General features: G+C 42.6%; 1 protein-coding gene across 1 annotated transcript in view; it reads left to right on the top strand.

Moving 5' to 3' along the window:
• Positions 1 to 7,201: 7,201 nt before the first annotated feature.
• LOC147894135 (pentatricopeptide repeat-containing protein At4g18520, chloroplastic-like) overlaps positions 7,202 to 26,339 on the top strand; it is a 39,199-nt gene continuing 20,061 nt past the window's right edge. The window contains exons 1-3 of the mRNA XM_087384651.1: positions 7,202 to 7,946; positions 8,178 to 9,574; positions 10,334 to 10,401. Coding sequence (XP_087240777.1) covers positions 7,202 to 7,946; positions 8,178 to 9,574; positions 10,334 to 10,401 — 2,210 coding nt within the window. The remainder of the gene's footprint in view (positions 7,947 to 8,177; positions 9,575 to 10,333; positions 10,402 to 26,339) is intronic.

Here is a 26,339-nt window from a genome sequence, read left to right as displayed (position 1 = left end):
ACCAGTGAAATTAATGAATTGTGATACTCTATGCCACTAAGAACAAAAACTATGATGCCTGAACAATTTGTTCCTTCTTCGCTACCACTAAAACTTGCACACCGAGACTCATTGCTCATAGACACATACAACACACATTGTCACCAGGGAATAGAAATCACATATATTGAGATACTTCATCAAAACAAAAATACGTATTGATAAACATTTGCCGACCACCATCACACAAACATGATATGCTCATTACACACCTCCACACCATCATGATAAGACTTGAAAAGAATGCAACGTTTATGATAATTAGCAACTTCATTATCGATGTGTATCAAGAAACTCTACAATCAACGAAATTACGTACAATGATACACAATTTTAACATGAACTAAGGGCCTTAGCACATGGATGGGGCTAGCATGGGTTTAGGATGGGAATATTTTTGTCATCATTACTCGCATCCTATACCAAGTGGTCTAGGATGGATTTAGAATGGGAGTAGCCACTTTTTCTCCCATCCTGGACCATGGCCTCTAGAACCTGGCAGCCAGAATGGGTTCCCCTTTTTTAGGGATTCAAAAACATGGAAGGATGACATGTGTCCTTATCCCCACAAGGTCCCCACCTCTTAAACACATGAAATGATGCCATGTGTCCTCTTCCTCGTAAACCCATCCCTAGTTCTTTTTTTGTTAGCACATGGTGGGATGGGAATAGGATAGAAATATGCATGGGACCACCTTTTCCCATTCCCATCCTATTTCTTCCCATGTGCTAAGCCCTAAGAACCCACAACAATGTATGGTTCTCATCTACCTACTACTCAATTGCATATATTTATATATAGGCTAAGTTCACACTGTGAAGATTGTGGGAGAGAGGGAAGGAGTCTAACTTGAGGCTTTCTCACATGCACAATGGGGGAATACACACGAAGGTGGAGGCTGAAAAACAGTTTTCCTCTTCTTAGTTGTGTAAGCCAAAAGAACTCAAGTACAAAGAAATAGAAGAACCCTATATGTGGGTCTCAAACCAAACTCAACTAACTAAGGTGGCATACTAACTGAGCCACAAACTATAGTAGATAAGGATAGCTGTCATCCAGATATTATTCGTGGGCGGTGTACCAACCGCATCTCCAGCTAACAAGTCGGTGACATAAGTACACAACGGTCACCCTCGCATATCTCGAGTGGAGCTCAATATCTCAACACTCCCGCTCGAGCTCAATCCCAAATCCTGCACAACCAAACAGGTCTCTGAACTTGCGCAGCTTCTCTGCGCCCAATGCTTTCGTGAATATGTCAGCTACCTGATCCTCTGTGCTGACATAAACTAGATCAATAAGACCTAGTAAAACCTTCTCCCGCACATAGTGATAATGCACCTCAATGTGCTTTGTTCTGGCATGAAAGACTGGGTTCTTTGCCAAGTGTATACTGCTCATGTTGTCACAATAAATGACAACCGGCCCATCTGTAAACTGATGCATATCATAGAGTAGCTTATGCAACCAAGCTACCTCACATGCAGCCATTGCTGCACCCCTGTACTCAGCCTCTATGCTCGACAAGGCAACTGTAGGCTGTTTCTTGCTGCTCCAAGTGACTGCAGCACTCCCAAAAGAGAACACATATCCACTGGTAGATCGTCTATCAGAAATGCTACTAGCCCAATCAGCATCAGTGTATCCATGCAACTGTATCTGAACCCCAGCCTCATAAAATAGTCCATACTGCAATGTGGACTTCACATACCTGAGTATGCATCTAGCCGCATCCAAATGCGGTTTCCTTGGAGCCTGCATGAACTGACTTACCAACCCAACAACATAGCTCAAATCTGGCCTGGTAATAGTCATGTAAATCAAACTTCCTACTATGCGTCTGTACATAGTAGGGTCTTCCAGAAGCTCACCTGCATCTGTGCTCAGCTTCACATTCTGCTCCAAAGGAACTGAAATAGGCTTACAGCCTGTCATCCCATATTTGGACAGCATGTCCAATCCATACTGCCTCTGCAAGAGCTGTATCCCACTTGGTGATCTAATCACCTCAATGCCCAAGAAATAACGCAGCTCTCCCAAATCCTTCATCTCAAACTTCTGCCTCAATAGCATTTTCACATGAAGGATATCTTCATCAATATCACCTGTGATGATCAAATCATCAACATAAATGACCAGCAGCATAATCCCTTTCTCTGTTTTTCTCACATAGAGTGAGAAATCTACCTTGGAAATCTGAAAGCCAATAGTGACAAGATACTATCCTATCTTGTCAGACCATGCTCTAGGTGCTTGCTTCAAGCCATACAAGGCTTTCTTCAACCTGCAAACAAACTCAGGATGAGTAGCATGAACATAACCTACTGGCTGCTCCATAAAGACCTCTTCTTGCAAATCACCATGCAAGAAGGCATTCTTTACATCCATCTGATGTAAAGACCATCCCTTTGATGCAGCCATAGCAATGGCTGCTCTTACGGTTGCCATCCTTGCAACCGGGCTGAAAGTTTCTTCATAATCAATGCCATATGTCTGTGCATACCCCTTGACAACTAATCTTGCCTTGTATCTATTGACAGAACCATCTGCATTGTGCTTGATCTTATAAACCCACTTACAACCAATTGCATTCTTGCCTTTAGGCAAAGGCACCAATTCCCATGTAGCATTAGCATCCAAGGCATCCATTTCTTCATCCATGGCTTTCTCCCATTTTTCATTTCCCATGGCTTGCTCAAAAGAAGTGGGTTCTGGTTCCTGTATCACTTTGACCATATAGGCATAGTGAATGGCTGTAAATCCATCATATTTCAGCCTATCCACAGGATACCTAACCCTGGTAGACCTGCGCAAAATAGGCTCACTTCCAGGTGCTCTCAAAACATCCCTGGTCTTCCTTACTCCAGGTGTAACAACAAAAGGAATACCCAACTCATCATCAATGCTCTGTTCTGAGCCACTGGATTCACCATCCACATAAGAATGACCTGCATTCACATCAAACATGGGCTGATCTACCTTCTCTTTTCCTTTTCATGATACCTGTGTACCACTATCTGCATTGCTTTGAGGAGATTCTCCTAATCTCAATCTACCTGTCCATGGTGAAGTATGTGAACCACTGCTAGAGGACACTGCAGGTCCACTGATATTTTGTGATTGCTGCTGTGAATTCTGTGCAGCAATACCATTTTGTGCATCTACATCAATCATCACATTTACTGGTTTATACCAGCTGCTCATCTCATCAAAAACAACATCTCTGCTCACTGTGAACTTACGTGTAGAAGGGTTATAGCATCTATACCCTTTCTGCTGCAGAGAATAACCAATAAAGACGCACTTCTCAGCTTTTGGATCCAACTTGGATCTCAACTCATCTGGCACATGGACATAGGCAATGCAACCAAAAATCTTCAAATGAGAAATATCTGGTTTCCTACCAGTATACATCTCCTCTGGCGTCATGCCATGTATTGCTGCGGTGGGAGTCCTGTTCATTATATAGACTGTTGTAGCAACTGCTTCAACCTAATAATAATCTGGTAGATCTTTTTCATTTAGCATAGCCCGAGATACCTCTCCAATATGCCTGTTTTTTCTTTCTGCAATTCCATTTTGCTGTGGGGTATGACTGCATGAATATTGCTGCTTTATACCATGCTCCTGCAAGAACCTTGCAAACTCATTTGAGAGGTACTCTCCCCCTCCATCTGACCTTAGGCATTTTATTTGCAGGCCTGTTTCTTTTTCAACCATAGCTTTGAAAGCTTTGAAGTGCCCAAACACTTCACTTTTCTTTTTCATAAAATACACCCACAGTTTTCTGCGGAAGTCATCAATAAATGTGACAAAATAGTGACAGCCTCCAATAGATGCAGCTTTTGTAGTCCACACATCAGAGTGGATTAATTCCAATGGCTTTTTACTCTCTTGAACATGCCTAGGAAAAGGTTTCCTTGCCTGTTTCCCAAATTGACAGGCTTCACAAACCTTGTGCATTTCTGCAACCTTGAATTTAGGCAATCCTGCAACAATATTTTGGGCTTGCATTGATTTTAGTCGCTGTATATTAACATGACCAATGCGTTTGTGCCAGATATCAATATCTGCAACTACACCGGTCCCATGTGCAAACATTGCTGCACTCAATTCAGGCATGTCTGCATCCAACGTAAACATCGTGCCCTTCTTCTTTCCTTTTGCTATCAAGCGACCGTTATTTTTCATATCCTCAACAAAGCATCCATGAGGATTAAATCTAACCTGCAAGCCCTGCTCAACCATTTGACCAACAAAAACTAGGTTCTTGGTGATGTTCGGGACATGAAATACATCAGACAAGTATTTCTTTTTCCCATCCTGCATAGACAAAGGAATTTTGCCAATCTGCACAATAGGATGTGCAGTATCATCACCAGTCTCCACAAATCCTGGTTTTTCCATTTTTCTTGCATCCTGCATCCATTCAGCGTGACCTGTCATGTGGTTTGACGCACCCGAGTCAACATACCACACATCATTGCTTTCTTCTGCACTTGTTACAGAATTTGTCATATGCTGCACCATAAACAAATGCTCATTTCTGTCATCACCCTGTCTACTAGAGGATGCATAATTGCCTTGCTGCAATTTTCCACTCATAATGTCATTCTGCTTTTTGTAGCAGTCTTTAGCCATATGACCCATTTTGCCACAATAGTAGCATTCAACATTGCTATTTGCATTTTGGCTTCTCTGCCATCCACCACGGCCTCTTTGGCTCCCCCTACCTCTAGAGTTACCACGTCCTCCTGCATAGGACTGGTTTTCTTGCGTTTGCTGCATATTCTGATTTCTACCACGGCCTGCAGATCGGCCTCCTCTACCTCTGCCTCTACCTCTGCCAGCATTTGAGTAGAAGACAGTTTCTTTTGAAGTTCCTGCTAAAGAAGATGCACCTCCATTTCTCTGCTCTTCAGAAATTAGAAGAGCAATCAACTCCTCAAAATCAGAAAAGTTTTCACGGACGGCAATGGATGTCCGGAACTATGCATAATCCTTTCCTAGACCATTCAAGGTCACAGAAACCAAATCATCATCATCCACTGGCGACCCAATGGAAGCAAGTGCATCTGCAATTTTCTTCACTTTCATGTGGTAGTCATTTATGCTCAAATTTTCTCTCTGCACATTGTGCAACTCCTGTTTGAGTTGCATTTTCTTGGCTTGCGTATTTGTGCTATACATTTTTGCCAAAGTATCCCATGCCTCCTTTGGCATATTTGCATCCTGAATATGCACAATCATGGAGTCCGAAATACTGATAGACAGCCAATACATAACTTTCCTGGCTCTCTCATGCCATCCTTTGTATGCCTGCATTTCCTGTTGACTGGGAACATTAGGAAGAACAGGTTCTTCTTCATTTCCTATAATGAATTCCCAATAGCCTTTTCCCATCAAGAAATTCGTCATTCTAAACTTCCATGCCTGGAAGTTGTTCTTGTCAAGCTTTTCAGTGACAATCTGTGAAAGAGAATCAGATGCCATTACAGAACACTGCAAAATATTCTGTCACTGCAAAAAAACACAGCTTTTGCCTCACACGGGCAGATCTGCAAAACCGACGAGAGTGGTATTTCACCACACAGTCACTTCCTAGTGACGATTTTGCATCAACAGGCAATAGGCATGAATCTGCAACTCCCAATATCTCTGCACACAGGCATACGATGCAATTTCTGCGGCACCTTTCCACCGACTAGCCGCGCAGTGGTCGAATAGCAAAAAATAGGGCCTTTTTCTGAGTGCCTGCGAAGAACTTCCGCCTTCAAAACGGGCCTCGAAACGGCCTCAAATCAGAAAAATAAAGTCACTACAGGCTTCGCCCTCTCCCGCAGCATATACTGCGCTCTCGCCACACCGCGAAGGGCGTCTCAATCTGAAACAGTGCACTCCTGCACTTCTGGCTGTGCTACCTACAGAGATTTGCTCCCAAACTCGAAATAGGAAAGCAACACTGGTCCTCTTACCAGGACACCACGAACTTGGCTTGCTTTCTTGAGCTCCTTACCACGAACAAGGCTCTGATACCATGTGAAGATTGTGGGAGAGAGGGAAGGAGTCTAACTTGAGGCTTTCTCACATGCACAATGGGGGAATACACACGAAGGTGGAGGCTGAAAAACAGTTTTCCTCTTCTTAGTTGTGTAAGCCAAAAGAACTCAAGTACAAAGAAATAGAAGAACCCTATATGTGGGTCTCAAACCAAACTCAACTAACTAAGGTGGCATACTAACTGAGCCACAAACTATAGTAGATAAGGATAGCTGTCATCCAGCTATTATTCGTGGGCGGTGTACCAACCGCATCTCCAGCTAACAAGTCGGTGACATAAGTACACAACGGTCACCCTGGCATATCTCGAGTGGAGCTCGATATCTCAACACACACGACCCGCCCGCCATTCTCCAAAAGGTGGTGTGAAGGGCTATTGTCCTAGGAACGCGGTCCACGGACACTGACACAAAAGATCTGTATCAGACCAATGAAGGCTACCCACTCCATGGCCAACTCTTCCAACTACTAAGTGACCCATTCCACGTCTTCCAACCACTCTATCCTCTATTCGTTCCGGGGATAGATTGCATACATCAATTCCACAAAGCAGGCCATAGTGGGATTGCCACCTTGTTTGAATCTTAGCCGGTGCAAACAGGGAGGTTTTTTTCGTAATAGGTGACGTTTCTCACAGTTGCATTTACTCCATGGAGCAATATCACGGCATATCAAAAGCTCTGTCAGTGGTCCCTAAACAGGGCTTTGTTACAGACAAGGATATGGATCATCAGACGGAGCTCGGGGACCAGGGCTTTAGTACACACAAGGACATTGCTCACAGACCGAGCCACAGTGCATTGACCACCACGGCCCAGATGATCGGTTGCTTCCCCTATCAGAAGGCTTGTTTCTTGGGCAATCATTGCCTTCCAACGCAGCACCTAGAGTCCAGACATTCCTCAACTTGGAAGTATACTGGGCTACTCTTTGTATGCTTAAGCAGTGGCCTTTGTCTTCATGCTTGCGACTCTAGGCACTCCAGTTGCTTGATCTTGTTTTACCTTTATCTCTCTCTGGTGTTCTTGGCTTTGTTGTAGCTGCTTGCATCTTTCTTTGGTCAGCCACACCATCGGCTGCCCATGTGCAGCCATATTCTAGATGCAGGGGGAGCTGGAAATGCATGTTTACAAAATGCTGTCTCAGATACATGAGGCTAAGGAAGTTAATGCTATGACAATGGAACGTCTGAAAGAGGTCCTAGTGTTTGAGGCCAACAAACTGATGCATATGCACGTGAAGCGTGGTAGCATGGTGGATGCTTGCCATGTGTTTGACAATATGCCAAAGCGTGATGTCATGTCATGGAACATTATGATCTCAGGCTATGCCAAGCAAGATGAGGGTGCGTGGGCTTTGGAATTGTATGCACAGATGCGCCAAGAAGGTGTCCCACCGAGTGAACGAACGTTTATTGGTGCATTGAAGGCATGCAGTAGCTTGGACATACTCGGTGAAGGGAAACAAGGTGGTGGGAAAGGATGCTTGGACAAAGGTAGAGCCATCCACTCCCAAGTAATGAAGAGCGGCTTTGAGTCAGATGTATTTGTGGGGACTACTTTAGTGGATATGTACGTAAAATGTAGGAGCATGGAGGATGCATGGCATGTTTTTTGTGGATTGCCTCACCGAAACGTAGTTACATGGACTACCGTGATCATGGGGTATGCAAAACATGACAATGGTGCACGTGCTTTGGAGTTGTATGCACAAATGCACCAGGAAGGTGTCAAACCAAATGCTCGAGCGTTTGTAGGTGCATCAAAGGCTTGCAGCAGCGTGGCAGCACTGGATGAAGGGAAACAAATTGATGGGAAATTTGCAAATTTAGGATGCTTGGAGAAAGGTAGAGCCATCCACTCCCAAGTAGTAAAGAGTGGCTTTGAGTCAGATGTATTTTTGGGAAGCACCTTGGTGGATATGTATGTGAAATGTGGGAGCATGGAGGATGCACGATGTGTTTTTGATGAGTTGCCTAATTGTAATGTGGCTACGTGGACTGCCATAATCCTGGGGTATTCCAAGCACATGGAGGGTGCATGGGCTTTGGAGTCATATACACAAATGCACCACGAAGGTGTCCAACCTAATGCTCGAACATTTGTTGGTGCATTGAAGGCCTGCTATAGCCTGGCAGCAACCGAAGAGGAAAAGCAAGGTGATAAGAAGTTTGTCAAAGCAAAATGGCTGGAGAAAGGTAGAACCATCCATTTGGACATAGTAAAGAGTGGCTTTGAGTCAGATATCTTTGTAGGAAACACTTTAGTGGATTTGTACATGAAAGGGGGGAGCTTGGAGGACGCACGGTGTGTCTTTGATGAGATGTCTCATCGTAATGTAGTTACATGGAGTAATATGATCCTGGGATATAGCAAGCAGGAAGAGGGTGTGCTAGCTTTGGAGATGTATGCATGGATGCAACAACAAGGTGTCAAACCAACGAGCCAAACCTTTGTTGGTGCATTAAAAGCTTGCAATAGCCTAGCAGCACTGGAAGAGGGGAAGCAACTTTACAGGAAATGTGTGAAAACAGGATCCCTAGAAAAAGTTAGGGCCATCCACTCCCAAGTTGTAAAGAGTGGTTTTGTGTCTGATGTTTTTGTGGCAACAACCCTACTGGATGTTTATGTGAAATGCGGGAGCATGGAGGACGCACAGCGTGTTTTTGATGAATTACCTCATCGTGATGTGGTGACATGGACCACCATAATCCAGGGGCATGCTGAACAAGAAGATACAGTGCTGGCTCTGGCTTTATATGCAAGGATGCAACAGGAGGGTGTCCAACCGAATGATCGAACCTTTGTTGGCGTATTGAAGGCTTGCGGTAGCCTGGCAACACTGGAAGAGGGGAAGCTAGTCGATGGGAAAATTGTTAATTCAGGATGCCTGGAGAAAGGCAGAGCCATCCACTCCCAAATAGTAAAGAGTGGCTTTGAGTCAGACCTATTCGTGGGAAATACCTTGGTAGATGTGTATGCTAAGTGTGGATGCCTGGAGGATGCACGGCATGTCTTTGATACATTGCCTCATTGCGATGTAATCTCCTGGAATGCCATGATCTTGAGGTATGCTGTGCAAGAAGAAAATCAGGAAGCTTTTAGGCTCTATGCACAAATGCAAGAGAAAGGTATGTCACCAAATAGCTTTACCTTTGTTGCCATCTTGAAATCTTGTGGCAACACAGCAGCTCTGGAAAATGGAAAGGAACTGCATTCTCAAATTAGTAGGGCTGGTTTGGACACTATTGCAGTCGTTGCAACCAATCTTATCGACATGTACGCTAAATGTGGAAGCATGGTTGATGCCCAACAGTTGTTTAATGCATTGCCCACAAAAGATGTTGTACAATGGAGTGCCCTGATAACAGGATACGCCTGGCAGGGAGAGTGTGAACTTGTGTTTCAGTTGTTTCAGAAAATGCAGAAGGAAGGCATAAAGCCAGATGGCGTCACATTTCTTACTGTTCTCAGTGTATGCAGTCATGTGGGTCTAGTGGATAAGGGCTATGATTATTTTCAAGTTATGAGAAAACAGCATTGCATTATTCCAACTATTGAGCACTATACTTGCATGGTTGATCTCCTTGGCCGTGCAGGCCAAGTAGCCAAGGCAATGGCAATGGTAGAGAAGATGCCGTTCCAACCTAATGTGGTTGTATGGTCGACGGTATTGGGAGCTTGTCAAAAGTGGAAGAATGTAGAGATCGGAAGGCATGCTTTTGAAAATGCAATTAGATTGGATTATTTGCATCCTGCAGCATATGTCTTGATGGGAAACATATATGCGGATGCTTATTTGTGTAAGGACCATGATGACATCTAGCTGCTCAGAAGGATTGGTTGAGCATGGAAGAAGCCAGGAAAGAGCCGTGGACTAACTGCTGTGAAGTGATTGAGAGGTGACATACCCAAAGCAGAGATATATGTTAAAAAGATATTCTTCTATAATGGGGAAGGATTTGTGCTTTGTTTGGACCTGTGTGATCCAAGAAATGCCTTAGAAGGAAAATAAAGATGCACTGTGCAGGCAAGAATGAGAAGCTGGCCTTGGTTGCACCCTTGCCCACACCTACATGGCACCACGTGTGCCATGGGGGAAGTCACTTCAAGAACTACAGATTGGAAAGTGTTGTAGTTGCACAGTGTTCCTCTCCACCAGGGGTCTGTGTGTCAATGGGATCTGTGTGTTCTGAGAAGAGATCTGGGCTGACTGTGAATATATCATTTTCAGATATTTGATCATGGCATATCAATTCAGTCAAGCCACATGCAAGAGATAGCTAACAGAGTTTGTTCAAGGTTAGTGAAAATAAATTGTTTATTGTTCTGTAGAGTCTGGGGAAGAGTTGGGTTCATTGCTCCAAGTTGTGCAATTCTTTGAAGGTTTTGGATAGCAATCCTCAGTGTTACACTTGTTTCGGAAAAGATAATTGCAGCATTAATTACTCCGTGTGCCCCACCCCACCCACCCCTCTGACATTGTCTTGTTTCGTTTCGTTTCAGCATAGATGACAGATGAACCTACACACTGGGGAAAGTAAAAAGTCCGTCCTTTTTTTTGGGGTGGGGCGGGGCGGGCCAGCAGGAAGCACCCTTTGTCTGCTGGACTTCTGGTCCGATAGATTATTTTGTGGTCTCTCTGGTCCCCCTCCTGGTTCTGTTGCATTTTCTTTACCTCTCTTTGTTTTTGACTTCCTTTCAGTTTGGGTTAAGTTTTTTATAGGAAGCTATATCTATTATGGGAAATTTTCTCCCCATGGTATGTTGACATACAAGCAGTCTTAAAGTGTTTTTGATTGAGTTGGCTTTTCCCATTCAAAAAACATGCTATTGTGCTATATAGTAGCACTGGTTATTCATTGAGGAAGAGTTGCAGTGCCTGGGCAGTTTTCCTAGTGATGTCATTTGAGGAAGTAAGGCTATCTTCATGGTGTGGTAGCTATGGTGGGAGATGCAGTTGACAATTATGCATGGCTAGGTCAAAGGCTGCTTTATACTTACCGGTCTTAGATGTTATGGCTATGTGATGAGCTCGCTTTCTGATCCATCAGGTGATGCTTCATCATGATTATGGTGGCACACAAGAGTTACAATCCTTTTAGTACGCGTCGATCCGGGGCTGCCATGACAATTGAATTTCCAAAAAGTGGAATCAGGAGCAACTCAGATTTGTGGGACTGGTTTGACATAGGGGCATAGCTACACCCACAGCGCCTGTATAAATAGCCAGTGTATTCTTTAGCTGTCAGATTAAGGCATCCAAAAGGGATTAAGGCAGATTAATTGGTTGGTTGGTTTTTTGGGAGGGAAGGGGGGAGGGAGGCGGGGGGCAGGGCATCTTATACTTCCAGTGGAGCAGAGTCACACCTAGAGAGCTCCAGAGGGGGAGGTACCCTTTGTCTCCTGGACTTCGGGTCCGATAGATTATATTTTGGTCTCTCTGGCTCCCCCTCCTGGTTCTGTTGCATTGTCTTTACCTCTCTTTGTTTTGGACTTCCTTTCAGTTTGGATTAAGTTTTTTATAGGAAGCTATGTATATTAAGGGAAATTTTCTCCCCATGGTATGTTGACATATGATCAGTCTTACAGTGTTTTTCATTGAGTTGGCTTTTCCCATTCAAAAAACATGCTACCTGTGCTATATAGTAGCACTGGTTACTCATTGGGGAAGAGTTGCAGTGCCAGAGCAGTTTTCCTAGTGATGTCATTTTAGGAAGTAAGGCTATCTTCATGGTGTGGTGGCTGTGGTAGGAGATGCAGTTGACAATTATTTCATTGGGGGGGGGGGGGGGGGCGTAGCCTTTGTCTCCTGGACTTTGGGTCCGATAGATTATTTTTTGGTCTCTCTGACTCTCCCCTCCTGGTTCTATTGCATTGTCTTTGCCTCTCTTTGTTTTGGACTTCCTTTCAGTTTGGATTAAGTTTTTATAGGAAGCTATATATATTACGGGAAATTTTCTCCCCTTGGTATGTTGACATACGATCAGTCTTAAAGTGTTTTTCATTGAGTTGGCTTTTCCCATTCAAAAAACATGCTACCTGTGCTATATAGTTGCACTGGTTGCTCATTGGGGAAGAGTTGCAGTGCCGGAGCAGTTTTCCTAGTGATGTCATTTTAGGAAGTAAGGCTATCTTCATGGTGTGGTGGCTGTGGTAGGAGATGCAGTTGACAATTATTGCATGGCTAGGTCAAAGCCTGCTTTAAACTTACTGGTCTTAGATGTTATGGCTATGTGATGAGCTCGCTTTCTGACCCGTCAGGTGATGCTTCATCATGATTATGGTGGCACATCAGAGTTACAATCCTGTTAGTACACCTCGATCCAGGAGTGCCATGACAATTGAATCTCCCAAAAAGTGGAATCAGGAGCAGGTCACATTTGTGGGACTGGTTTGACATAGGGGCATAGCTACACTCACAGCATCTGTATAAATAGCTGGTATATTGTTTAGCTGTCAGATTAAGGCAGCCAAAAGGGAATTTCTGATTTGATAATCTTCATAGGCTTAGAGATTACATGTTGCCTTGAAGGAAGCAAGCTGATTTCAAAAATGCCTAGTGGCATAGGCGAGTGCACAAACTGCCGAAACAAAAAGATTGTGTGCAATAGAAGCTCACACATTAGCAAGTATTGGTGTTGTAAGTGCAGTGTTGAATACAAAATCAGTTAAAATGGTGGAAGATATTTTTCAGTTGTTCACACAAAGGACAGCGAAAGTGTGTCCTTGCATCTGCGTGTATTAGGTGAAGTGGTTACCTCGTGGCATACGTGGTGTACAGATCATTATAATGCAGATCTTAAACTTGCTATTTATGAAAGGGAGGCCTTCATCAAAGATTTTAGATTGACTTTTCTGCCATCACACTATGTTGACCAGCTCAAATCTCTGTATTTAAGTTGACCAAGGACCCAATGAGTCAGTGTCATACATTTGTACCTCTCCCAAGAAATAAAGAGAAATCTTACATATTGACTTTGGTCAAAGACAGTTGCCTTCAGTTAACTAGAACAAGTTTTATATTTCCTTTGTGTTGCATTGGTTAAAGAACATCGTGGGAATGCCCACAAGGGATTGGGATTAGTCCAAGAACTAGAATGTGTGCATTTTGCTAACCTCTAATGGGTTAAAGTGTTTAATATTGTTTGTGCAAGGTGCAAGACTTCAGAGAGTGCTTAATTTCCCCACTTTTAAAGGGGAAAATAATAAGACAAGTGGTGCCCCATTTAATTAAGGGACCACTTGAGCTAAAAGCGTTAAAGGTGCACCACTTGAGCTAAAAGCGTTAAAGGTGCCTCACTTTATGGAAAAAGCAGTTGCTTTTGAAAAAGCCTGGGAAATTGTCTATTCTAGGTAAGAAAAGCAAGCCAGCTTTTAGAAAGCACATGCTTTCTAGCTAGCTGGCCTAGTCTATAAAATAAGGACCTCTATGCTCTCAGTTGTATTGAGATTTTTATTCAGACTCTTGCTCCCTCGTGAGCCACCTTGTACAACAAATTTCTATTGCAATAAAGACCTACGCGGGGGCAGCCCTTATTTCTAGCCCCTAGCACCGTATTTTTCTCTCCGTCCAACTCTTTCACCCCTTCCTCCATTGCGATTCAATTCCAACTCTTTCTTGAAGTTTTCTAAGCTGTCTTGAAGTTCCAAGCCCCCAAAGAAGGTGGATATTCAAGTGTGATCTTTCCCGAAGTGCTGCGATTTAGTTTACAGCCACCTATTGTTGAGGATTTGAAGTGTGAATAAGCTAGAAGGGATTATTGACGCTATGTTTGAGGTTCAGTTAAGCTTGTAGCGGTATCAAAGCAAAGGATTGCCACTTTCTTCAGTGGCAATGATGCAAAGAATCAGCAAGATTGAGGGGAGACTTTGACAATGAGTGAGATGTCAGAGCAAAGAAATCCAGTTTCTTTGTCAAGGGGGTCCACAACCTTAGATAGATCATTGTCCCCATCGGGTTCTAGCCCAAACCAAAGACATTGTGGGCTTGGATGTCCCCACCATTGCACAACAAGCATGCATGTTCATGGGCCTTGCCCTCGAGGTAGTCACTATATATAAATCCTATATATCACCTTCTTTCAAGGCCTACTATCTCTTATTTGTGAATATTATATGAGTAAAAGACACCGTAATCCTATACAAATCTATAGCGTTTTATCAAAGTGTTTGTCATGATACCCCCTATTGAAAACATGATTTCATTTTTGTCATGATCAATTGTGGATGTGAGCATGGTAGTAGTACATGATAAGTTATCGCCAGCATGGTGGTTGGTTGCACTAGGATATTAACAACCACCAGCGCGAGTGTTTGCTTCTATTATTACAAGATGAATGGATTTGTAGGATGTGTGGATTTGTTATGGGAAACCAACGCGGTGGTTGTTGGGATATACTAAAAACAAGCATGGGATGAAATCTAATGGTTAACAAAAGGACAAGCAGTTTAAAGAGGATTATTTTAGTATAGCACTGTGCAACAAATTTTAGGATACCATAGCATGGTAGTAGTGCAGTTAACATTATTGCCAGCGCGGTGGTTGTTTGCACTAGGATATTAACAGCCACCAGCGCAGTGGTTTACTTCTATTATTACAAGATGAATGGATTCGTAGGATGTGTGGATTAGTCATGGGAAACCAGTGCGGTGCTTGTAGCTTACTCTTTGGACTTCCAATAGTGTTTCAAAAAACCAACCCTTACCATGGCTGTTGCAAATTGCTCTATCGTGGCTGCTGCAAATTGCTCCACTGTAAAACCAACCCTCACCGTGGCTGCTGTAACTTGCTCTACCGTGGCTGCTGCAACTTGCTCCACCGTGGCTGCTGCAACTTGCTCCACCGTGGTTGCTGCAACTTGCTCCACTGTGGCTACTCTCTGCATCCTTCCTAGCTTTGAGAGCTACCACATTGTCTTGTCCACCCTGGCTACTCTTTGCCCCATCCTTCCTGGTCTTGAAGCTCTCTCGTAGTTCCTGCATCACCTTTCTAGTTTTTACATTCTCCATTTTCAGCTCCTCCATCATCTAGTCTTTTTCAATATTCAATGCATTCTGCATGTTGCAGAGCCGTTTGTAAAGATCCTTTTTTTCGGCTTTCTGATCTTCAAGATCCTTTTGCATCTTTTCTTACTCCTTTTTCGCCATGTCCCCGTCACTTATCACTTCTTCGAGCCTATCTCGGAGCTCCGTCATGTGCTTCTCTGCTTCTTCTCTTCTATGCCTTTCCATGTCGACCATCTTTATAGCGGCCTTAGCTTGCTCTTGTGCTTGCAAGGCCCTCACTTGTGACTCCTCTACCTTGGCTTCTACACCTTTCTTGAGGCTTTTCTTATGTTGCACTGCCTTTGCTATGTCGGTGGCTTTTTCTTGTAGAAAAGTCACCTTCTGAGACATCTACTTATAGTATTGCTCAAAATTTCCTTGGAGGGTAGATGCCATTAGGTGCATTGCAATTCGAGCAGATTGAGATGACAATTGGGATCTGCCATTCATGCAATTCTTCAGGTTTGTTAACATGCTCTTGGAGATCGCTCTTGAGAACGATACATCATGTCCTTTTAGTTGCTCTAGTGTTGCTTGAACCTATTAGAGCTTGTAGATTCCTCTTGTATCAGGAAAGAAGTGAATGGTCTTCTTCAGCACATCTTGGAGGTCTGTTGGCAAGCTCAAAATCTTAAATCCACCATCTTTACTAATCTGAGCATTGGGTATATATCTCGAATATCATGTCTCTGCTACTGCTTCTCGAAAAAGTGTGCTTGCAAACTGTCTCCAAAAATTCTTAGAGCATTTTCAGTCATGCTTTCATTGATGGTAATCTTCTAACCTTGACAGACTAGTTGCCCCTTCTTCACGTTCATCTCCTGTACTAACTATTGAAATATCGAGCTCCACTCGTGATATGCCAAGGTGACCATTGTGTATTTATGTCACAGACTTGTTAGCTGCAGATGCGGTTGGTACACCGTCCATGAATAATAGCTGGATGACAGCAATCTTTATGTACTCTAGTTAGTGGCTCAGTATGCCACCTTAGTTAGCTAAGTTTGGTTTAAGACCCACATATAGGGTTTACCTATTCTTTTGTACTAAGAGAGTTCTTTTGGTTTTCACAACTAAGAAAATGAAAATTGTTTTCAGCCTCCACCTTTGTGTATATTCCTCCATTATGTATGTGAGAAAGCTGCAAGTAAGACTCCTTCCTTCTCTTCCACTCTTTTTACATGATATCAGAGCTCGGTTCGTGGTAAGGACTCAAGAAAGCAAACCAAGTTCGCGGTGTCCTAGTAAGAGGATCAGTGTTGCTTTTCTTTTTTTTCGAGTTTAGCACAGTCAGAAAGTGCAAGAGTGCACTCTCTCATATTGGGACGCCCTTCATGGTGTGGCGAAAGGATAGTATATGCTACGGGAAATGAAAAATTTCTCGGTGAAAATATTTTTTTGATTCGAGGCCATTTCGGGACCCGTTTTGGTGGCAGAAGTTTTTTGCAGGCACTCAGAAAAGTATCATGTTTTTTCTGTGCAACCACTGTTCTGCATGTCGGTGAAAAGTTATCGCAGAAATTACATCGTATGCATGTGCGCAGAGATATTGGGAGTGACAAAATTATTCTTATTGCTTGTTGATGCATAATCGTCACTAGGAAGTGACTGTGTGGTCAAATACCACTCTCGTCAGTTTTACAGATTTGCCCTTGTGAGACAGAAGTTGTGTTTTTTTGCAGTGACATAATATTTTGTAGTATTCTGTAATGGCGTCTGATGCTCTTTCACAGATTGTCACTGAAAAGCTTGACAAGAATAATTTCTAAGCATGGAAGTTTAGAATGACGAATTTTCTTAAGGAAAAAGGCTATTTGGAGTTCATTACTGGAGTTGAACAAGAACCAATTATTCCTAATGTTCCCAATCAACAAGAGTTACAAGCATTTAAAGGCTGGCATGAGAGAGCCAGAAAAGTTATGTACTGACTATCTATCAATATTCAAATTCTATGATTGTGCATATTCAGGATACAAGCACGTCGATACAAGCACGTCGAAGAAGGCGTGGGATACTTTGACAAAAATGTATAGCACAAATACGCAAGTCAGGAAAATGCAGCTCAAGCAGGAAATAATGTGCAAAGAGAAAATATGAGCATCAATGACTACCACATGAAGGTGAAAAAGATTGCAGATGCACTTGCTTCTATTGGGTCGCCAGTGGAAAATGATGATTTAGTTTCTGTGACCTTGAATGGTCTAGGAAAGGATTATGCACGGTATGTTGACTCACGTGCGTCAAAAGGGAAGAAGAAGGACAGGATGTTTACGTTGGATGCGGACATGCCTGAATTGAGTGCAATAATTTTTGCACATGGGACCGGTGTAGTTGCAGATATTGATATCTGGCATAAACGCATTGGTCATGTTAATGTACAGCGACTTAAATTAATGCAAGCCAAAAATATTATTGCAGGATTGTCTAAGTTCAAGGTTGCAAAAATGCATAAGGTATGTGAAGCCAATTTGAAAAACAGGCAAGGAAACCATTTCCTAGACAGAGAGTAAGAGGCCATTGGAATTAATCCACTCTGATGTGTAGACTACTAAAGCTGTATCTATTGGAGGCTGTCATTATTTTGTCACTTTTATTGATAACTACAGCACAAAAGTTTGGGTGTATTTTATCAAAAAGAAAAGTGAAGTGTTTGGGCATTTTAAAGCTTTTAAAGCTATGGTTGGAAAAGAAACAAGCCTGCAAGTAAAATGTCTAAGGTCAGATGGACGGGGAGAGTACCTCTTAAATGAGTTTGTAAGTTTCTTGCAAGAGCATGGCATAAAGCAACAATATTCATGAAGTCATATCCCACAGCAAAATGGACTTACAAAAAGGAAAAACAGGCACATTGGAGAGGTATCTCATGCCATGCTTAACGAAAGACCTACCAGATTATTATTAGACTAAAGCAGTTGCTACATCAGTCTACATAATGAACAGGACTCCCACTGCAGCAATACATGGCATGATGCCAGAGGAGAGGTATACTGGAAGGAAATCAAATATTTCTTATTTGAAATTTTTTTGTTGCATTGCCTATGTTCATGTGCCAGATGAGTTGAGATCCAAGTTGGATCCAAAAGCTGAGAAAAACAGGCACATTGGAGAGGTATCTCATGCCATGCTTAACGAAAGACCTACCAGATTATTATTAGACTAAAGCAGTTGCTACATCAGTCTACATAATGAACAGGACTCCCACTGCAGCAATACATGGCATGATGCCAGAGGAGAGGTATACTGGTAGGAAATCAAATATTTCTTATTTGAAAGTTTTTTGTTGCATTGCCTATGTTCATGTGCCAGATGAGTTGAGATCCAAGTTGGATCCAAAAGCTGAGAAGTGCACCTTTATTGGTTATTCTCTATAGCAGAAAGGGTATAGATACTATAACCCTTCTACTCGTAAGTTTACAGTGAGCAAAGATGTTTTTAATAAGATGAGTAGCTGGTATAAACCAGTAAATGTGATTGATGATGTAGATGCACAAAATGGTAATGCTGCACAGAATTCACAGTAGCAATCACAAAATATTAGTGGACCTGTAGTGTCCTCTAGCAGAAAGGGTATAGATACTATAACCCTTCTACTCGTAAGTTTACAGTGAGCAAAGATGTTTTTAATAAGATGAGTAGCTGGTATAAGCCAGTAAATGTGATTGATGATGTAGATGCATAAAATGGTAATGATGCACAGAATTCACAGCAGAAATCACAAAATATTAGTGGACCTGTAGTGTCCTCTAGCAGTGGTTTACATACTTCACCATGGACAGGTAGATTGAGATCAAGAGGATCTCCTTAAAGCAATGCAGATAGTGGTATGCAAGTATCACGAAAAGAAAAAGAGAAAGGAGATTAGCCCATGGTTGATGTGAATGCAGGTCACTCTTATGTGGATGGTGAATCCAGTGGCTCAAAACAGAGCCTTGATGATGAGTTGGGTATTCCTTTTGTTGTTACACCTGGAGTAAGGAAGACAAGAGATGTTTTGAGAGCACCTGGTAGTGAGCCTATTTTGCGTAGGTCTACCAGAGCTAGGTATCCTCTGGATAGGCTGAAATATGATGGATTTATAGCCATTCACTATGCCTATATGGTCAAAGTGATACATGAACCAGAACCCACTTCTTTTGAGCAAGCCATGGGAAAAGAAAAATTGCAGAAAGCCATGGATGAAGAAATGGATGCCTTGGAAGTAAATGCTACATGGGAATTTGTGCCTTTGCCTAAAGACAAGAATGCAATTGGCTGCAAGTGGGTTTATAAGGTGAAGCACAATGCAAATGGTTCTGTGAACAGATACAAGGCAAGATTACTTGTCAAATGGTATGCACAGACATATGGCATTGATTATGAAGAAACATTCACTCCGGTTGCAAGGATGACAACCATAAGAGCAGTCATTGCTATGGCTGTATCAAAGGGATGGTATTTACATCAGATGGATTTAAAGAATGCTTTCTTACATGGTGTTTTGCAAGAAGAGGTCTATATGGAGTAGCCATTAGGTTATGTTCATGCTGTTCATCCTGAGTTTGTTTACAGGTTGAAGAAAGCCTTGTATGGCTTGAAGCAAGCACCGAGAGCATGGTCTGACAAGATAGGATAGTATCTTGTCACTATTGGCTTTCAGATTTTCAAGATAGATTTCTCACTTTGTGTGAGAAAAACAGAGAAAGGCATTATGTTGCTTATCATTTATGTTGATGATTTGATCATCACAGGTGATAGTGATGAAGATATCCTTCATGTGAAAATGCTATTGAAGCAGAAGTTTGAGATGAAGGATTTGGGAGAGCTGCGTTACTTCTTGGGCATTGAGGTGATTAGATCCACAAGTGGGATATGGCTCTTGCAGAGGCAGTATGGATTGGACATGCTGTCCAAATATGGGATGACAGGCTGTAAGCCTATTTCAATTCCTTTGGAGCAGAATGTGAAGTTAAGCGTAGATGTAGGTGAGCTTTCGGAAGATCCTACTATGTACAGACGCATAGTAGGAAGTTTGATTTAAATGACCATTACCAGGTCAGATTTGAGCTATGTTGGGTTGGTAAGTCAGTTTATGCAGGCTCCAAGAAAATCACATTTGGATGCGGTTTGGATGCGGCTAGATGTATACTGAGGTATGTGAAGTCCACATTGCAGTATGGACTATTTTATAAGACTGGGGTTCAAATACAATTGCATGGATACACTGATGCTGATTGAGCTAGTAGTATTTCTGATAGACGATCTACCAGTGGATATGTGTTCTCTTTTGGGAGTGCGGCAGTCACTTAGAGCAGCAAGAACAGCCTATATTTGCCTTGTCGAGCACAGAGGCTGAGTACAGGAGTACAGCAACGGTTGCATGTGAGGTAGCCTGGTTGCATAAGCTACTTTATGATATGCATTAATCTACAGATGGGCCATTTGTCATTTATTATGACAACATGAGCAGTATACGCTTGGCAAATAATCCAGTCTATCATGCTAGAACAAAGCACATTGAGGTGCATTATCACTATGTGCGAGAGAAGGTTCTAGTAGGTTTTATTTATCTAGTTTATGTCAGCACAGAGGATCAGGTAGCTGACATATTTATAAAGGAATTGGGTGCAGAGAAGCTGCGCAAGTTCAGAGACCTACTTGGTATGCAGGAATTGGGATTGAGCTCGAGGGGGAGTGTTGAGATATCGAGCTCCACTGGTGATATGCCAGGGTGACTGTTGTGCATTTATATCACCGACTTGTTAGCTGCAGATGCGGTTGGTACACCGTCCATGAATAATAGCTGGATGACTGCTATATCTTTATGTACTCTAGTTAGTGGCTCAATTAGTATGCCACTTTAGTTAGCTGAGTTTGGTTTGAGACCCACATATAGGGTTCACCTATTCTTTTGTACTAAGAGAGTTCTTTTGGCTTTCACAACTAAGAAGAGGAAAACTGTTTTCAGCCTCCACCTTTGTGTATATTCCCTCATTGTGTATGTGAGAAAGCTACAAGTGAGACTCCTTCCTTCTCTCCCACTCTCTTCACACTAACCTGGTGAAGTTTTGGAGAGCATCCAAATTGGGCTTTTTAAGAGTGAGACACGAAATCCCATATGTCATGATCTCAAGATCAGGGGAGAAGGGGCTCTTGCACTATACTACAGAGGGAGAGGAAAGATTGTGTGAGGAGCTCCCGGACTGTGCAGGGTCCATTATGAGAGGGGATAGAAGTTGCACGAAGAGTGCAAGAGAGATAGAAATGGAATAGTGGAGGCTTGAGTTTGTAGTCCGGTTGCAAGGGAAAAAGAAATAGTCAAGAGGAATAGAAGATGAAACAGTGAAGGAAATGAAAGAGTGGAGGCTTGAGTTTACAGTCCAATAGCAAGGGAGAATGAAAGGGTCGAGAGGGATAGAAGACGAAACGGTTTAGGGAATGGAATAGCGATTTGTAGCCTGACTACACTGTCAAGGTGAGAGTCATAGCGGTGGTTGTAGCCGACTACACTATCAAGGTGAGAGCCACCGCGATGGTTGTAGCCCGATTACACTCACTATCAATGTGAGAGCCACCATGGTGGTTGACCCGAATTTTGATTAATTCAAGCCGGAAGTAGTAACTTGCATGGGTAATTAGTGATTAGAGGTGGTGGCATCTAAGATTCCAAGTCACGTCTATCGTTGCGGTTAAGGTCCACCGGGTTGGCAATTAATTATGAGCCACCGTAGTGACCCGCAATTATTCAGCTTCCAATTACCACCACCAGGCTTGCATGCATGATTACTATGAGTGCAGTAAATTACCAGCATCGGGCTTGCATGCTGAGGAGAGTACTAGAGGGCATGGTAATGAGGGATTAGATGTGATTAGGCTTCATGATTTACTTTTGTGGGAATTATTGTCTGATGGTGGTGGTGTCATCAACCACATCTGTCGTGGCTACGATTCCACCGGGTTGGTAGTTATAATTACTAGTCACCGCTCACCCACCACCGAGCTCAAGCATGCATAATCACTATGAGTGTAGTAAAAATTACGAGTCACAGGGCTCGCATGCTCAGTAGAGTATTAGAGTGCATGGTAATGAGTGATTACAACCTTGTCTATTGTGGCTACGATTCCACTGGGTTGGCAGTTAAAATTACCAGCCACCAGTCACCCACCACCGGGCTTAAGCATGCATGATCACTACGAGTGTAGTAAAACTTATCAATCATGACCGGGCTTGCATGCTCAATAGAGAACCAGAGTGCATGGTAATGAGTGATTAGAGCTTCATGATTTACCTTTGTGGAAATTACTATCTGGTGGTGGTGGCTCTCATTATCCATGTTTATCGTGGCTAAGATTCCACTGGGCTGGCAGTTAATTACCAGCCACTGAAGTAGCCTGCTCACCCACCACATGGCATTTACTTCATGATTACCAACCCGTCTGGTGTGGTGCCTTAGATTCCACCGCCATGGCCTATAATTAATATGGATGGAACCCCGGGCTCTAGCCACCACGGTGGCTTGAACTTTATAATATATATAAGATCCATGGCATTTGGCATTTTACTACTTTGCTCTCATCTATCCTTGCTCTGCTACTTTGCTCCACACCCCTCTAGCTCTTTTTCTCCCCTTGTCTACTGTGCTTCACGCTTCCTCCTCTAGCTCTTGTCACTCATCGGCTTCCCTACTCATCTGCTGCTCACCCATTTGTTGGCTCTTTCCCACGGCTTCCGCAATAAGAGCAGGGTATTCCCAGTATGCAGGGTTCTAAGGCTTTTTGTCACCTATAGATATATCCGGGTTATCGTTGTAGTATACATGTAGCTTAGGACCTCGAGTCATATTCCGATGAGAGACATAGGCTTAAGTGTGGTAAGCAAACATAGTGTATGCATGTGTGAAGGGAATGGGCATCATCATGATTGAGGTAATGAAGGCTTTTGCCTTCATTGGGGGTTGAAGGTTTTAGGAGGAGTTTAAGGATTAGAGAGAGGTTCCAGGGTTTAAAAAGAGGTTCCAGAGTTTAGAAGGAGGTTCCAGGGTTTAGAGAGAGGTTTTAGGGTTTAGAAGGAGGTTTCAGAGTTTAGAAGAGGTTTCAGGTTAGAAGGAGGATCCAAGGTTTAAGGTAGAGTACATGGTGGAGAACTCGTCTCCCTTGTAGATCATGGAGGTTAAGGGTTGAGGAACTAAGGGTTTAGGGGGAGTATAGGAGCAGGAGAGGAAGGTGTAAGAGCATGGGAGAAAGGGGGGAGAGAAGGAGGGAGGAGGAGGAGGAGAAGGGAGGAGGAGGGAGGAGGAGGAGGAGACGATGGGTTGCAAGGTTGGAGGAGAGGGGAGGAGTTGCAAGATTAGGACATGCTTTTGGATGTGGAGTGCAAGGAATCATGGACACTTGAGACAATTTCTTAGAATACCAAAGTAGAACTCAACACATTGCCCCAAAGAGTGTGGGCTTCATTCCATTATGGGGTATTTATACAAGTTGGAGAGCTTTCTCTCTGCATGTAGGAATTGTAAGATATTCTCTCTCTGCATGTAGAACTTGCATATAGAAGTTGCATGTAGAAGTTGCAAGTTGCATGTAGGAGTTTCATGTTGCATGTAGAAGTTGCAAGTAGAACATGCATGTAGGAATCGCATGTAGGAGTTGTGTAGGAGTTGCATGTAGAAGTTGCAAGTAGAACATGCATGTAGGAATCGCATGTAGGAGTTGCATGTAGGAGTTGCATGTAGAACTCGTATATAGGAATCGCAAGTAGAACTTGCATATTAAGGATTCCAAAGAGAAAATATTCCTAGCCTTATGTAAGTACAAGCGGAGCTTGGCCGCTACTCTACACACACATTATGTACTACCTAAGTCCATGTTGCCATTCATCTTCACCATGCGTACTACCACCCCCCCTCGATGCTATGTGATCCCAATGTTATCTTCCTTCTCATATAAGGTGATTGCGTTGCACTTACTTGGAGTAAAAATGCAGGCACTAGTAGAGACCCTTTGTTCCCATAGTCGATTCCCCACACATCTGCCTGTCACCACCTTAGATGACATGCTCACATAGGGCCTCTTTATGGATGTGCTATATGGGTTCTCCCTAGATGTCGATGAAGGCCTCAGTATTTTTAGAGCAGAGTACTCTCAACTTATTGAGGGGGCCATAATCTGAGTCTTGGCAATGTGCATGGTCTTCGGCCTCTCCATCGTATCCTCCTTTGGCTCCCTAAAAAGTTTTAATGCAACAAGCTAGATTGGGAAAATTTGAGTTGTACAAATTTCCTCTTGCTCATACGAGACTCTTAGCAATGGCTAGATGTAATCTTTTGGCCTCTAAGTCTCTCAACGATCTTTTGGCTCACTGGATGTAATGTTTTGATCTCTAAGGCTCTCAGCAATTGCTGAGTTTTTATTACATTTATGTAATCTCTTTTTGTTCAATTTGAGGCTCTCAGTATGCACTGTTATTAACTTTTATATTTGAACAGTTATGGTTGCTAGCTGTAATCTTTTGGCCTTTAAGGCTCTCAACAATTGTCGAGTTTTTATAAATGTATATTCAATTTTTGTTGGGTATAAGTTGTTAATTTTTATATAACCTGTTATTGGATGCAGATGTACATTGTAATATCTTTTGCTCACTTTTCACTCGATAAATTATACTTTTGCCCTCATTTATATTTATTGCAATGAGGACTAAAATGCCAGGAAAGGACTACAATTTCCTTGGTTTATGTGACCAAAATAGCGCTAAAATAACTCCAATGACCCACCGTTGTGGTTGCATGAAGATACATCTAGAAAAATACAATTAAACTTTCAAAAAATGCAATTGATGATATGGCCCTTAAGGGGTCCCCTCTAAGGGAAAGGGCCATATTGACATGCATTATACAATATCCAGGATGCCGTTGGATAGAAATGGCATGTTGATATGACCCTTGCTCCTAAAGGGGACCTCTCAAGGGCCATATCGTCAATTGCATTTTGCTTGGTTGCACAACGAAATGCATTTTTCTTTGTACACAAATATATAACTCCAAGGACCAATGCGGTGGCTGTCATATATCTCCTTCTATTTGCTAGCACACTGGTCATCATAGGCCTCCTCCTGTAATACATAAAAATCGGTAACGGAGATATAACTCCAAGAACCAGCGCGCTGGTCTCTCCAAGACAACCTTGAATTCTGGGCGATGACAGGTCGTTAAGCCAGAGACTATGTTGAGGCGATGCTTAGAATGATAGATTGTATCTAATTATTATGCTAAAAACCAGCGCGGTGGTCTCTCTAAGCCAACCTATGATTTGCATGGGCTATGGGCAAAGATGTGGCAAAAGGCTGCACGATGTGAGAGGTGGTCAGGCCATAGACTGCGCTATGGTGATGTTCAAAATGATAGATTGCATCTAATTATTATACCAAGAGCCAGCGGTGGTCTCTCCAAGCCAACCTTCAATTTTAATGATATGGATGAGTGCGGTGCCCAGTGACATGTGGCAAAGCTGTGGAAAAAGACTGCACGATGATGAGTGGTCATGCGGCTTAGGCCAGAGATTGCGCTACACAAAGTAGTGCAAAGATGCCATGTGTCGAGCTATGCGGTGTTTAGAACAAATAGATCGCGTCTCATTATCACACCAGTGCACCTTCATGACATCGGGAAAATTTTCGGTAAGAGCACGGGTCCACATAAAATTCAAATATTCACTCAGAAGCGCATCACATCGTGGCCCCAAAATGGCCCCAAAAATAGTTTTGCGATCGGCTACACCCTATAAAAAACATCCCTCATAATCACTCTCAATGTAATAATATTATACATATATAATTACTTACTAAACACATTTATATCAATATGAAAAGAGCTTTCTAGGTGTTTTTATAGCATACATAACAAGTTATTTATGAATATGTTTCTAAAGAAGTTTAAATTACTATAAATAAGTATTAACTTGAGCTTATATAAAACTCTCATAAAATACATGTAATATTTAATACTATATATGCAAGATTTTCCAAAATATAATCCCATAGGTGTGCTCAAATAGGCTATTTTGATCGATTTGAGTGGTTGAATGACTATAGTTGGAACTTGGATGTGAAAGTTGTGTCAATTTTAAAAGTGTTGCCCAACTTGGTAGTTCCGCCAGCAAAACTACCTTGGAAGACCTACTTCAAAGGGGTTTTCCTGGCGAAACTACCTAGGTTTTTTTGG

The sequence above is a fragment of the Dipteris shenzhenensis genome, chromosome 14 (genome assembly GCF_047967505.1).
Source record: "Dipteris shenzhenensis isolate YYH24624 ecotype China chromosome 14, Dip_SZ_1.0, whole genome shotgun sequence".
In the NCBI taxonomy this organism is placed as follows: domain Eukaryota; kingdom Viridiplantae; phylum Streptophyta; class Polypodiopsida; order Gleicheniales; family Dipteridaceae; genus Dipteris; species Dipteris shenzhenensis.
The sequence above is the reverse complement of the archived record's forward strand: the minus strand, read 5'-3'. Positions and strand labels throughout refer to the sequence as shown.